At 43.7% G+C, this 14989-nt stretch overlaps 1 protein-coding gene across 1 annotated transcript in view; it reads right to left on the bottom strand.

Annotated features, from left to right (window-relative positions):
• Positions 1 to 14989, bottom strand: part of LOC105836505 — a 322523-nt gene that overhangs the window by 63273 nt on the left and 244261 nt on the right. The window contains exon 9 of the mRNA XM_036293301.1: positions 2943 to 3254. Coding sequence (XP_036149194.1) covers positions 2943 to 3254 — 312 coding nt within the window. The remainder of the gene's footprint in view (positions 1 to 2942; positions 3255 to 14989) is intronic.

Genomic DNA, 14989 nt, shown 5'->3' with positions numbered 1-14989 from the left:
TGAACTTCTAAGCGCGATATATCTCGAATTCGGCATACACGCGGCATTTTCATTGTGCGCTCGGGCCACGCTAACGCTCGCGATCATAACGCAATTGTATAAGGGATCGCAATTAAATCGAGTTTGCCGAGTTCGCTCTATATGCAAGATAGTCCTTTCCGTCCTCCCTCCCCTCCACCCTCCGCTCTCTTTCATCGCGGCGTAGATCCCGAAGAATCCGTTCGTCCTCGAGTTCCTAAGCAATTACGACAGTTTCCGAGAGCGTTTCGCGATCGCCCGCAGTTCGGCGTCGAGATGGCAAGACGCGGGAGGAGGGAGATGGCACAAGAAGAGTACGAATCCCCAGTTTCCCTGCTCTCATCCCGACCACTTCCCCCCTCCCCTCCCCTCCTTTCGCGTCCATTGGCGAAGACCTCATACATATTAATGGAGATCGGATCGATTTTACTGCTCGCTCACTTCTTGCTGTGTTTAGGGACATCGACGTTCCGGCGCATAAGCTCTTCGGGTCGCTCGCAATGGTTATTATGCCATTAACGTAATGAAGTTAGGTGGCGGAGAGAGGTGTCACCGGGGGTGTTGGCGGCCGGTCCCGTCGCGGAAAAACGCGTTGAAATACAGGCGAGCGGGAAATCTTCGATGATGAACTGCGCGTACGTTTTCTTGCGTCGAACGCGGCGATCGATGAACGGCGGCCGATGAGCGTAATTACAGAGCCCTGCAGTACGTAATTCTAAGCTATACAGTGAACTATACAGTCATTAACCGCCAACACGGTTATTAGATTTGCCCATCCAATCGTTAATGTAACAATTTAGTCGTTAATAAAGTAATCTTATAGTTATCGATTGATTCAATCGGCAATTAAAATATTCCAATTATCCATTGTCACCGCGAAACGTACATGTGATTGTATCTTAATCCGTTGCACGTAGTTTGAACGTCCGAGTTTCAGCAGGTGAGGGTTTAAGTACAACTCTCGAAGTACAACTCCGTACTACGTGTACTACGATCGTATCTTTTATGCGATTCAATAATGGCAAATGTAAACGGTTCACAGACAGGAGAATTCAATCACACCAGGTCGATGCAGCTGACGCGTTGGACATACGGTTGATATGTTTGAACATTGGAGAGACGAGTTTCTTGCGCCAACATTCGACGCATTCGGAAACTCGCCAATTAATATTCCTAATATCAACACTTGATGGCGAACTACACAATTGCTTCGTTCACATAGACACTCAAAAATAACGAAAGAGAACTCCAGGAAAGAAACTTTTTCAGACGTTAATTGTAACATGAAAACAAGTAGTCATAATTTAACAAGTTCAGCGAGACGACGCTGTTTTGTAACATTTTCGCTTTAAACGAGACACATTGGGCTTCGTCGCGACTTGTCGAAAGCGAGATATTCGACTGGACTTCCGGCTACGATTCTCCACGCTAATCACGCGCCTTTCTCCGACGGACGACAAGGACGTCAAAAGAAAATTCTGCAGCGTTCGATGCGCCGAACCGTGAAGGGATCTGCTCAAAGGCCCCTTTCATGGCGACGTCGTCCTTTTGATCGCCGAAGATTCGGACGGCCGGAAGGATAGGGATATATAAAGGAAAACTAGTGAGACCAATTAGCGATTCGCGCAATTTTATCAAGCGAGCATCGCGCGATTCAACGGCGGGACCGGATTAAGACACGCTACGTGGTTCTCGATGATGAATTTAATTCTCTGCGCTGGCGAATGTTTCGTTCCTGAACGGCTGCCGAAGACTCGTTCGCGAAACCGGCTCGACCGCTATTTTAACATCGCGCGCGGGATTTACCCCGTGAAAGAGCAGGGCGATCAATTCAATTCGACGGAAAAATCATGGTAAAAATATACCTTTGTGAAAATATTACCGTTACCGGCTCTAATAAAATCGATATACAAATTATTTCAATGCCTCCCCTTCCCTGGTCTGAACCGAAAGTAATTTTTTTTTCTCATACCACAATTGTTTCAAACTTTTTTAATTTATAACGATATACACGCGGGATACCGCGTCTGCCTATCGTTTCATCCGATTGTGCTTCGTGCTTCTCAACGAGAAAATGAACAGGATCCCGCACAAAGGGTCACGCGCGCGATATCTCGCTGTTTCGCGTTCCCGTATAATATTCGACGAGTCCTCGTTGGCGGGATTACGGGAGTACCGGGATGGTATCCGCCCCGGCCGCGATACGTAATGCGATTTGCGGTGTATTCGCCGCACAAAAGATTACCGCGGCGAGTTCCAACGAGCCGTGTACACGGGATCTTGGGTGCGCCCGGTAATACTTCCGCCCCCTAATGCGGAAGAAGGGCCCTTTCAACAGAAAGCAGTCTGGAGGTACTGCGGGGTTTATTGCTTTCGGCGCTATCTCGGGATCTCGTTACGCGACACATAATAAAATCATGGATGTACGCGATCCAATGCAACGTGATATTCATCGACACTCGTTTCAATCGATATAACTGAGACGGCTTAATTTGACACGTAGAAATAAACAATTAATACTAATAACGATTAAAAGTTAATCGTTCCTGTCTTATTCTGCATCGAGGATGTATCTCTCGGTCTTATTTCTAATAGATGATTTTTAATTTTACCACTTTATACTTATTTCGCAGAAGTATTACATTAAGATAAAAATTAACAGTTTCTTTGTCTAATATATAATTACACTTTATATTCATTACAACGCTAATAATAATGATCTCGAATTCTCTTTTTGTATTACAATCAAAAAGAGTATGTACAATTATTTCTCATTTATCGTCTTATCAATAATTGATTGCAGCGTTCAATGCAAACTTCGATATTATACTCGTAAACAAAACAAAACAAAAAAACAAAAAAAAAAACCTCTATATTGAGAAATTAAAAAATATGTCTGAAATATTTTCCGATGTTACACTTACCTGCGAGTGATTCCAAATCTTTGGCTTGGGACTCGATCTCGCATTGCTGGTCGCATTTCCGTTTACGGAATTGTTGGAAATATTGCCGGGCGACGCAGTGGATTTGATGGACGGTTTTTGTGTCTTTTGTATTTGTACAGCTACTGCTGCCGACGGGGTTGCAGTCCGTTGCTGCTGCTGCTGCTGCTGTTGTTGTTGCTGTTGCGTGGTAGTCTGCTGTTGCTGTTGTTGCGTTTGCTGCATAATCTGCTGGATGAGCTCCAGCTGTTGTTTCGTGAGGCCATCGTTACTCGCGCCGGGAGACGTGGCGCTCTGTAAAATATATTTAGCGGATATTTATACAAAACTGATTTTAAATATTATTTCTAGAAAATTATATATCGTTAAAACTTTATAAAATCTTTTCTCTCGTTTGCCAATCTCATATATCAAATTTGAAATCTTTACGCGGGCTTTTTGATATTTAATTAATTTGAAAAGAAAAATTCGTTCTTTGTCATTGTAATAAAATAATGGGTGTAAATTGTTGTACTGTTTACGTTGAAGAACAGTAGGCGTGATTGTACATTTGATCGAATCTAACCACAATTGGCGAATCTAGCCTGCTCCGTTCGTGATCGGTCGCCAACGTGGCCGCAAACCATAATCGATCATACCTTAATAGAGCATAACGTAGCCTTAGTGTCCGAGCCCACGTTCTGACAACAGTTAAATCGATCGAATTTAATAATTTACAGAACCGATGCGAAATTACGAGCGCAGTGCCGCACGGCGCGGCGTCGCAATCTCGACATCCATTAAAACGAGCGCCAACTGTAATTCCGCCCTGTAAACGCACTGTAATAAACCATAAATATATCGATGCGTCAGTCAACTAATGCGTGACTACAATTACACGTATGCGCATGTGACGCCTAGAATGCCACATGCGCTAATCCGTCTTTGTGCCCTATTAAAGCGGTCACCGTGTATACGCTCGCAAGTGAAACCACATTACGATTGCACGTTACTGTCGAAATGACCTTATTGTCAATATTTCAAGAGAGTCCAATATTTTAAAACATAATAAATAATAAATACGGGAAACGAAGAGAGAATGAGAGAATGCAGATTTTTATTTCGCCCATATTTCATTGGCATATAAACGTTAGTATATAACGTTGATAAAACCATGTATCCATTAATGCAGCATTTGAGGAAAAAATAAAACTTTAATTTTATATTATTTTCTGGATTTAAAGCAAATAATAAAAAAGGAGAGAGATAAAAAGCAGCCATTACTAAATCATTTTCGCGCATTATACGTAGGCAGGGTTTTATGTATTGTTTTATGCAACGCGGACTTAACGTGTACACGCTCGCGTGTTCACATACACGAACGCGGGTATACAAAAAACGCGGAAATATTCGCGATCAACGTTCGCACCTGCATGCTTGCACTGCTGTGTTGCATGCTGCGCTTTGTTTTACAATCCCGGCAATCGTGCGGCGTGGTGCGCTTTGCCTACGTCGTTTCGAGCGTTACTGCCGATTTTTCGATTGAGCCCTTTTCGAACGGTACATGGAACGCCAACGTGTGCGCACACAGGAAATTCAGATGCGGGCGAGATACGATGTTCCAATTCGCATCGCGATTTTCGGGGACGACGCGTGGAAATCGCGATACCGCGGCCTCGAGTTTTCCTTTTGTACGGGGAATGCGAAATATGGGTGAGATAAAAATGGTATTCCTCTCCGAGATTTTTAATTAGAATTTCACAACACCGATAAAACGAATTGAATACCGCGTTGCTATCATTTTTTCTTCTTTAGATTATAATTTTTCGCATTTTTTCCACGCGATCAAGGCGCAACAACAACGTCTGCAAGGATCCTTTTTCATCTCGGCAGGTATCTTTGCAATTCTTTAATTAATAGAAATAAAAGCAACCCTTTTCTTTCATTAAATTATAAAATATTTTACTTTTAATACTGGCCAACGAATATAACAAACGCGACATATTTTCCTCCCTTTGACCATCTTAATTTGCTTTCTAATTTATTACATTTAAAAAATATATTTTAGTATACATCACTCGTGCGTATAATCATGACTGATGCAAATTAGAAGTACGCAAACAGCCTAATCGATAGACAGCTTTAATTACCATCAGCCGAGTTTCCGGTGCGCCGGACTAAAAGCGTAGATTGCGGACAAAGGAATTTATTTTGTTTGCGCGCTTATTTCGTTTACTACGAGCGACAAAATGAGAACGAGCCGTCCGGCGCAGCGCGAGATAATTGCGTCGCGAGGGGAACCGCTAATCAGTTTTACGCGCTGATATGACGATTGCATGTACGGAACAGCGCGGTGCGTTTCCGACCGGCAGGGCGCAGCGTGAATTGAACCGTCGATTAAAATTGGATTTGTTAATTACTGCAGGGAACGTGGTGGCGGCGGCGGCGGCGGTGGTGGCGGCGACGATGGCCGGCGGGTCCCGATCCGGCTCATACCTTATTAAACCTTCATTTCGTAATTCCCACGCGCTGTCGTTTGTCATCGTCGTAATCAGCGGACGGCCCTCGTCGCCGCCCCCGACGAGTCGCCCGCGTTTTCCTCGCGTTCGCGCGCGGGAGAAGAGGACAACGACACTTGCATTTTAAGATAGCATCTCCACATCCACACGCCGCATCTTTCCGCACAATAATTTCCCGTGAATAATTAGCGTGTTATTTGACTGCACCGTTAGAGTCTCGCAAACACGAACCGCGCCCGCATTCGCAAACAATCGATGCCGGGAGCGATAGGTTTGTAAATACCCGCACAGACGCAGCGCCCGGGCTGCTATTGATATAATATGCGCCAGTATTTCCGTTTTATTCATGAGTTTGAGGATATTAATCCCGTATCATGTTTTTCAACACGCTCTTGCCTTTCGATTCTTCAATTTGTTGTCTACGTTTCCCGCGCGCAAAATATTCGTCCCGCATCAATAATACGTATTACTCGCGTAATTACAGAAACACATTCATTAAACCGGAGTGTTGCGCTAATTGACGTGGGCGTTTATTAAAATACGCTCTTTAATCATAAATATTTTCGCTGGCCATCGCATTGTATATATATCGCTTCACAATGTCGCGCATTATGCGTATTAGTACGGATGTTATTTCATTGATTCATATAGCTTGCATGCTTTCCGCTTCAATAACTCATCCGCCTTATATAATCATGATAATGATAAAATTCATGTATAAGAATATCGCAAATCCTATCCATTTATAATCAAATTATGATGATATTAAATTTTAACGTTCATCTCTCATTGTTTACGTAATAACGTTGCGAATTTTTAAATTTTTCCACTGTCAATTTTAACGATGTTGCAGGAACGTCACCAATAGCCGCAGACCTCCCAAATGGACACAAAAGATAGCTCGAGTATTCGCGACATAATTAAAGAGATTGCCTCCGCGATAAAAATGCCAACGTTACGTATTCGCCTAGACTCATTCGTCAAAGTTCCTCCGCAGTAACCGCGGCGAATCCCGGATCATCCCCCCCGTTCCCCGATGGCGCGCTTATCATACCGCGCGCGTGTCCTCCCGCTCTCCCCCGTGTGTCGCGATCGCCATTTGTACGCATGCAAAACGCTCTACGAAAGCGCACTGGCGACGGTCGCGCATTTGTCAACCGCGAGAGAGTCCGTGGCCGTGCGTCCGGAGCGTCTGTGAAACTTCGCCCGTTATCTCTCGTCGTGTATTCGCCTGGCTGACAAATCGCCGCCGGCCCGCAAGGGGAGGGTGGCAGCAACGGGGACATCTCGAAACTCTCGTCCTCTCTCGGGGAAACCGGGACCAGGAAGATCAGGAGAGACCTTCCCGAAGTCTCCTTCCTCCTCTCCGATCTCACGATCTTCCTAGAGCGCGCGTCCTTGGCACCCTCGCTCTCGCTTCTCACGCGAGAATCGCATTACCCCGTCCGCCCGTTCCTCCTCTCGCATTCTGACCCTCCCGTTCATCATCGTCCTCGCCCATGGGCGACCCGACCCGCTTTCGATCTATCCTGTTTCTCCTCGCGCACGAGAGGAAACGCTATTGCGGCTTGGGTACCATTATTTGAACATCTACACGCGCCTTTCGTGCGGTTTTCAGCGATTAAATGCGCACCGGTTAATTCGTTAATCAGAGATAAATCGATAGGAACTAATAAAATTTAAGCTGTAAACCGCAGAGTATACTAAAAAGAGTAATAAATGCACTAGAAAATTCTATTTAGAAATACCGGATAATTTTCGAGATTTACACCCGGCCCGAATAATGAAGGCAGAAATCGCATATTCTAGTTTTGTACCTCGTAATTATTGTTGTGCATGTGCAAATAAATTTCTGTTAACGTAGTGCGAAGGTACGCATGTGGCTTTATTTTTTGCTATTATTTTTTCTGACGCAAAAGCAAATATCGACGAAAATACATACACCCTATGTAACAACTGAGCGCATATATACTCCGATACTGCATGATTTATTGTACCATACGTCCGTGGACTCGCTCAAAAACTTCATCCATCATAAATGCTCGATGAAACGATAAAAACGTGAATTAATCAGGACTTATAATTGCGAGCTTTTTCTTCGGGTAGATAGTGAAGGTAGGCGCTGACGTAGACCGCCGCCGAATCGACGGTTCCTTATCGATGTTTTATTATTATTAGTATACGAGACACTCGCACTCTCCGCCTGCGTATATAACGCGTGACTCGCTTTTATGAACTTTTCACACCTGTTACTGCCGAACCCCATGTATGTGACTCACGCACAATGCGGAGTATGCGGAGCGTACGAAGGAGAGGAATTTTTCGCGCTCGTATAACGCCTTTTACCGTGCCGTTATAATATGACGGGATGTGAACGTGTAATATACAGGGTGCAAAATCCATCCCTGCGCTCACCTTCCCGTCACCCGTCTCCTCTCTTCTCTCTGTAACTCGCGTCACCGCTACGATCCGGAATAATAAATGATATAATATGAACGAAGGAAAAATTCAAGCTTCAAATGAAAGCGCTTCGCAAAACAGAAATGCAAGGTGTGAAAATAATACGCTCAATCAAAAAAGTACAGCATCGGCCAGGAAAATTAGTATGTAAACGAGAAAACGCTGAAAAAATACAGACCAGATGTGATCTTATTTCGATGGAAAAAAATAGGAAACATAAGTATAACGAGAAATAAATCACCAGATATGAAAAAAAATTGTATTTTCTCGGCCTGAAAATAGCACACGCGAAATAAGCACATGCGATGTATTGGCAAAATATGCGCTATATTGACATGTGTGGGATTATCGTGGAAATATTGTCAAAGCGGATCAACTTTGACAGGAGACAAAAATGAAGACATTATATGTTATAAAACAATTAAAACGGAGGTTCCGATATATCGATGTCCGATATTTGTTCGTGCCTTCAACGTAATTTTAATTGTCTACTTCCATCTGGCGCGCTGCAATAAAAAACTATATACATGCTATTGCGATTTCCGCCGCTAGCGATATTAATTTTCAGATATTGTAAGAATTCTCGATTGATCGTAATCCCTCTGTGTTAAATTGAATCCCTCGGCATATACAGTCTCACGTAAACTCGTGACGAGGCAAAGAAAAATCGTCTAAATCACCCCGCTCTTCGCGCATCCTTGCGACAAACGAAGGTCTCCAAGTACAACCGTTACGTCGTGCAGCCGTCTCATAAAATCGTTTTCGCACAATAAAATATTCCTCGCTGTGGGAGAGAGTCCTCCGGGAGAAAGGGACGACAATAATGAAGCAAGAAGGAGGGGGAGGGGGAGGGGAAAGAGGACAGGGCAGAAGGTCGTAGCCCTCCCCTTTCTCTTCTTTACCGGAATTAAATTAATTAAGCCAGATTATCTCGGCGGATGTAAAAAACTTCAATACGGCAGACGTAGCCAAGCAACTTTCCCAGCGCTTCGCGTCGACAACGATGAAGACGGCGGGAAGGAGACCGAAGAGAAACGAAGGGACGAAAGGAGGAAGAACTCCTTCGTACTTTTAATTCGTTTAGGCGGCCCATGCGCGACCGCTTTAAGACGAGCGACCTTATTACGGCACGAAAAGGCAGGTGTTAAGACCCCTACCAGCGCTCTCACATGTTTTCGTCGGCGGCCGTCAATTTTCATCCCAAAGTTTTTCCGTCTTTCGCGAGGACGCGTGATCTCCCTTCTCGCAAGTTACCCTCTCGCGCAGGCTATCACCTCGCTCTCTGAGAATCTCTCTAGTCGAGTCCCCCAAGTCGCTACTCAACCACGATGAGCAGCAGCTCCCACTTTCTCCCGGGACGGCGCACTTCGAGATAACTTTCCACGCTTCTTGTTTCCCCTTGTCGTCACCGCAAGAGTTTTCGCGGAGTGTAACGCCTTGGTGATTCTACGGCGCTTTAAGGCGGGCAACGAGAAGCGCGAGACTCGCGGGATAGTTATATTTTGTTTCGGCTTGGCGCGGCGCGGGAGCAGGTAGATAAGCCCCCCCCGGAAGAAGCAACAGAGATTTTGCTAATGTTTGTATTACGATATCTTCGCGGATGAAAAATCATCATACTTTATCTCTCGGGCGTAGCTTTGAAAATGTCCTAAGCGAGGATTACTTTTATCACGTTGCAAAATGCGTTTTTACTTATACCTTCTGTTTTTTCAAAAATATTTTTAAGCAATTTTTTTAATATCATCAAACATAGCTAAATATTGACGCCCATCTCCTTCGTTCTATTTGGTTAACTAAAAATTAAAAACCAATGAAGTGTATCGGTCGGTTTTCTCTCTCAAACCTTTTACAGAAATTTCATCAAATAGCATTTGATGAAATTCACAAATTTACGTAATCAGAAATAACCTAAAGTATCTTTCCGTTTATCTTACAAACTTTCAAAGAGCGCAAAACTAGTCGAGATGCTCAAAGATTTCAGCGTGTCATCATCGTGCATTTAATTAATACTCGGTTTATCGACTCCGTACTGACGCGTACTCGTTTCGTTATATAAATCATTTATGAAATCTCTCGACTCTCGTCGAGGTCTCGCGACGACGACGGGCTACACAGCGAAGTTTGTTCGTTAGTTGCGTTCCTCGAAAGTTTTCCCGGGTCTTGGATTTTCCATCGTCGCCATCGTCGTCGTTGTTTCATATCGCTGGCGGGCAAAACCGATCGAGAGACACGCCGACGATTTCGCCATTTCATCAGGGCAAGAAGTGACAAGCTGAAAGGCTGCAGAGTACGCAACTGCGGCGATCTAAATTGCCTAAATCAGACTCGCGAGGCGTGCCTCGCGTGTTACACGCTCGCAACGGGGGACGTACTGACATACGATCGACTGTCACGAGCCTAATTGCAATATTGTCCGTTTGGGGCTCGGCATTCGAAGCTAGCATTAAACCGGAATCCCATTTCGATCGGCTATAGGACATCGAGAAACTGATAGCTCCGTCAATCAATATGGTGCGCCGAGAGAGAGAGAGACTCACAATTTTGAAAATTATTCGTAAAGATAGTTAATAAATATGTAAAATATAGAATACATGCAATTCTTGATTTCTGCGATAAATATTATAATTTTTTATAATGATATAAATAATTTGAACTACGTTTTATTTATTTAACTGTACATGTATGTGCAGAAAAAATAAATTTGCAAAACGTCATACTTTTTCTTATTCAAAGAATACGTAATTCTTTAATATTTTCATCCAACAAAGTCTCATGGATGGAGAAAAGCGGCGACGCGGAGGAACGTGTTCTCAGCGCGAGGTGCAGTAAGATGTGAAACTAATGCTAAATTGGAAACCCATTGATCCGCAGCTACGGTAGTTGGCCGCCCGCGAGCAAAAGAACGAAAATTTGAAAAGCAAATTCACCGCCTCCGGTCGCGCGCGCATCAGGATGGTCGTTGTTCCGTCGGCGGCAGGCGGAATCCGAAAGTACGGAAACTCAATAAGGTCCCGATCCAGTTACGCATCGCGTCGCATCGGTCGAGGCGAGTCGAGTCACCGCCCGGCGAACGCGCGTATTCTATTTCTTTTGCCAAAGCCGCGCGAAAGGAAAGTTTTCCTCTCCCCCTTCTTGCGGCCGCAGCGCGATTTTCCAACTTTCGTTCGCCGGGAAGATAATAAAATCGCCGACCGCGATATCGGAACCGACCGGAGCGAGAGAAACTTGCGACCGCGAAACTGATTCACGACGGACGCATTAGTCCGCCGCACCGCCGGTCCACTCAGCTCCGCGCGACGCGATTAATTGCTGAATCAATTAGCGGCACTTGTACCAATTTCAACTCACGCGCAATCCAATTGCGAGATCGAAAATGCGCTTTTCATACGAGTAGTAGCATCTTTCAAGACTCTATCGGTGAGGTCGCCGATACAAGAACAGGTTATTATGGTAATTTCGAAATACTAAATCGGTATTTGCGCACATTTCAAATTAATTAAATTCTCTGTTATCGAAGGAAATATTTGTGTCAGTTATATAACTCCGAGTGATAGCGCGCGATACGATACCTCAGCTTGCTCTGCTCCTCAGGATATAGTACTTTGATAAAACACACGCAAAGTATACGTTAACTCGGTTACGCAGTACGGTAGATTCGTTGATTTAACGAAGTGCAGTCGTACGAAACGGGTCTCGCGTCATAGCAACGAGCCAAGTATATATCTCTCTGTTTTAAAGGAAAAACGGAAGAGAAATGTTGGATGTGAACATGTCGAGCATGATGGGACTGCGAGTCGTTTACTTGACGTAATTTTGACATTTCGACAGGTAGAGAATGAAAAATATGAACGCGACTGTAAGATAAAAATTTTCAAAGAGGTCGAGATTCGAGATTTTTTTTTCAAGGCGACCAAGAGCGAGCCGAATATTTTATTTTTATTTTTACTTTCCTTCCGATAAATCACTTGTGATTCTTTGCGTTCTTCTTTAAAGTTTCGTTCTGTTTGTGGAGCATCTTTCAAAGCAGAAATAAAATTATTTGATTAATGTGAGCTCGTATTTCCAAGATATTGATAACTTACTACCTAGTATTTATATATAAAATTATATTTGTAAAGTTTTCTACTATCTATATGTTATAATAATATTATAATTTTTTTACATACAAAATTTACACATAGAAATTACCTTAAAAAATTAAATATTATATTATATATGCAAAACTTTCCTCCATTTAATATTGTTCTACCTTACGCTCAGAATTGATCCGATAGAACGTCGCGACGCGAATTTTATGCATTATTCTTTGAGAAAAGAATAAATGGCAACAATGTGCCAGAAGAAGAAATAGCAGCTCGCGATGTATAGGTACAAGCACGGTCGGTGACAAGCGGAAATATAACGTATTACTGAAAACGCGGCATCGGAATGGCGTCCGGCGGATGATATATAATTTATAGAGCGGTACACTAAAACCACGCGGGCGCGGTTTAGTTATAGTTTGCTAGATAGAGCGGATCCTTTCTATTTTCCCATCCCGTCTCCCGTCTTTTGTCGAAGGGATCGCAGAGACGTGTTTTACGCGAGAGTGCAGGTGCCCGCTCCCACGTAGACGCAAATCCAGAGGCGCACGGCATGCTATACATCAGGGTCTCTCAACTTAACGCTTCGGCGATCAATACCGACTTCACTTTACGAGAGCTTTTTGGAAAATAAAAAAAAACTAAAAAAAAAATTCATAATGACGCTGCTGCTGTTTTGAAACTGTTGCGTTAAAGAGCCGAGATAAAACTCGAGTACACAAGTTAACTCTTTCTATCTGGCGTAGTTCCAGAAGTGTCACTTTGGAACAAACACACTACAAGTATGAGGAAGAATCGTTTTGTCTTATTTTGTTTCTCTCTTATATCTACGTGTTCTATAGATTAAAAAAAAAAAGAAGTAACGTAGACTAGAACTTTTATAATACGATAGCATTGAGAAACGCTGTCGCGCACGACACCGCAAAACGTTTTGTACATCTACGCGCTCCTCTCTCTCACGCCCCGGGATACGATCTACGCTCCGAGATTCAGATCTCCAATTAGCTGTATATCAAGTTGAAGGGTGAACGTTGAACACAATCATCCGATTCTGTCTCCCATTGGATGTGCGCGAGTATGTGCGAAAGAAGCTTATCGCTTAGGTTGCGGGCGATGCATTTTAAACTGTCATCACAAGGAATTCGATTCTTATCAGAAATCTGACTTAATTTGAAACGCTTTCGTTATATCCGCAAATATTAAAATGCAAGATAAACAATTTGCAAAGCACAGACAAGAGTCACGTAAACTATCTAATCGTTAGTGCAGTATTTTTAGATAATTGATTCAATCGTAAAAAAGAATGCAAGTTACGTTTAGCAAAATATTACAACATTGCAATTTTCTACATCGCGAACGTTTTAACAAGTAAAAACTGGTTTATTGCTGTTGCCTCTAAATCAACTTATCGGCAGTTTGTAAACGCGAGCAGTATCCACGAGTGCAAATTTAGTTCGCATCTCATTTTAACTTTACAGCGTGATAGATTAGTGATATAGATAATTTTCCATATAAAATGTATTATTCTATAGTAATCCAGTTACGCATTGGTATGAACAACACAATAGAGAGCTTTCATTCGCCTAATTATTAGTACATCCCACGTGAGATCAAACTAAAATTTCGATCTTCAATTAATTCTGCTTCAATGTATTTATTTCCCGGAATACCAGTGCGTGCTTAAAGCAAGACTATAAAACTGTTGAAAATAAAGAACAAAAACGCTAATACACCTACATAAGTAAGATCGCATAAAAAATATCTGTCACTCAAGCTTTCACGGAAAAATATATTTAGAGCTCGGGTATTCCCCGTTCACGAGCAGCCTGACTCGAGCGTGATCTTCACTATGAATAAAATTTTCTCCTTCGTTACTCGGACAATCGCAATATTTGACGATGGCACGTCTACTCGTATTCGCGCACGCACGTATACGCGCACGCGAGAAATTAGCCTCACGGATACGACACACGGCGTCTCCCTCTCCTCCCTCTCCCGCTACCCGTTTCAAAGCGAAACGCGCTCTCTGACGAGTCGCGATTTCGATCTCTAATTAGCTGTATATCAAATGAACGCCCTGGTCCACTTGAACACGAAACGTCGCCGTGTCGCCGCCGCGCCGCATCGCATATGCGACCATGCATAATGGTGTTCTCTCTTCCCTCCTCCCCCCCCCCGCTCTCTCTCTTTCTCCCTGAACGCATCGTCTCTGTCTACGTCGCATCTTCTCGTATGCCAATGTCCCGTTCGACATTGGCGCACGGCACACATCTCCATCCTGCTCATCGCTGACTTTGATTTGTAACGCGCGATCGACGAATGGATGAACATGATGCAGCAGCCCCGATAGCCGAGATCGCCGGATGATTAACGGAAAGAGAACGAATATGTACGGCCCGTGTCCGTCGGGATTTGCTGCCAAACATGAATATGGAATACACGATCGGCGCGTAGAAAGATGATTAATGCAACGACAGGAGGAAAACTGCACGAAACATCGCGCGGATTCTTTTGTAACAAACGGGAGATCTCGAGAACGGCCACTCTGGGCTCTATACAGGGCAACTTTAAAATTATGAAGAGAGACACACAAGCTAATTGCTTTAAAAAGTGCATGCTACGTGAGCCACTTTGTAAATCGCGCGGCGTCGACTCCGCTGTGTTAAAACGGGATAAAAAGACCACGAGGCCCAAACTCGAAACTCAGACGGTGCTACGTGACTTAGAAGTTTTAGCGAGTAGAAGAAAATATGATTCAATTTTCCTCGACAGTCCCGAGTAGCGCGTGCCATCATTTTTGGAAATGATATTCTACGTGCGGCGGAACGTCTCGTGTGTGGGCGCGCGCGCGCGCGCGCACACCGAGAATGTGCATTTGAAAGAATTGAAGATAAATCTCTCGGGATAATGGCTACAATAGCCGACGTTGAAGGGGGACCCTAGCGCGAGATACGGAATTCCGCGAAATCATCAAAATGACTTTCTACAA

Source organism: Monomorium pharaonis, chromosome 10, assembly GCF_013373865.1.
Source record: "Monomorium pharaonis isolate MP-MQ-018 chromosome 10, ASM1337386v2, whole genome shotgun sequence".
NCBI lineage: Eukaryota > Metazoa > Arthropoda > Insecta > Hymenoptera > Formicidae > Monomorium > Monomorium pharaonis.
Note: the sequence above shows the minus strand (reverse complement) of the source record. Positions and strands in the feature narration are given on the sequence as shown.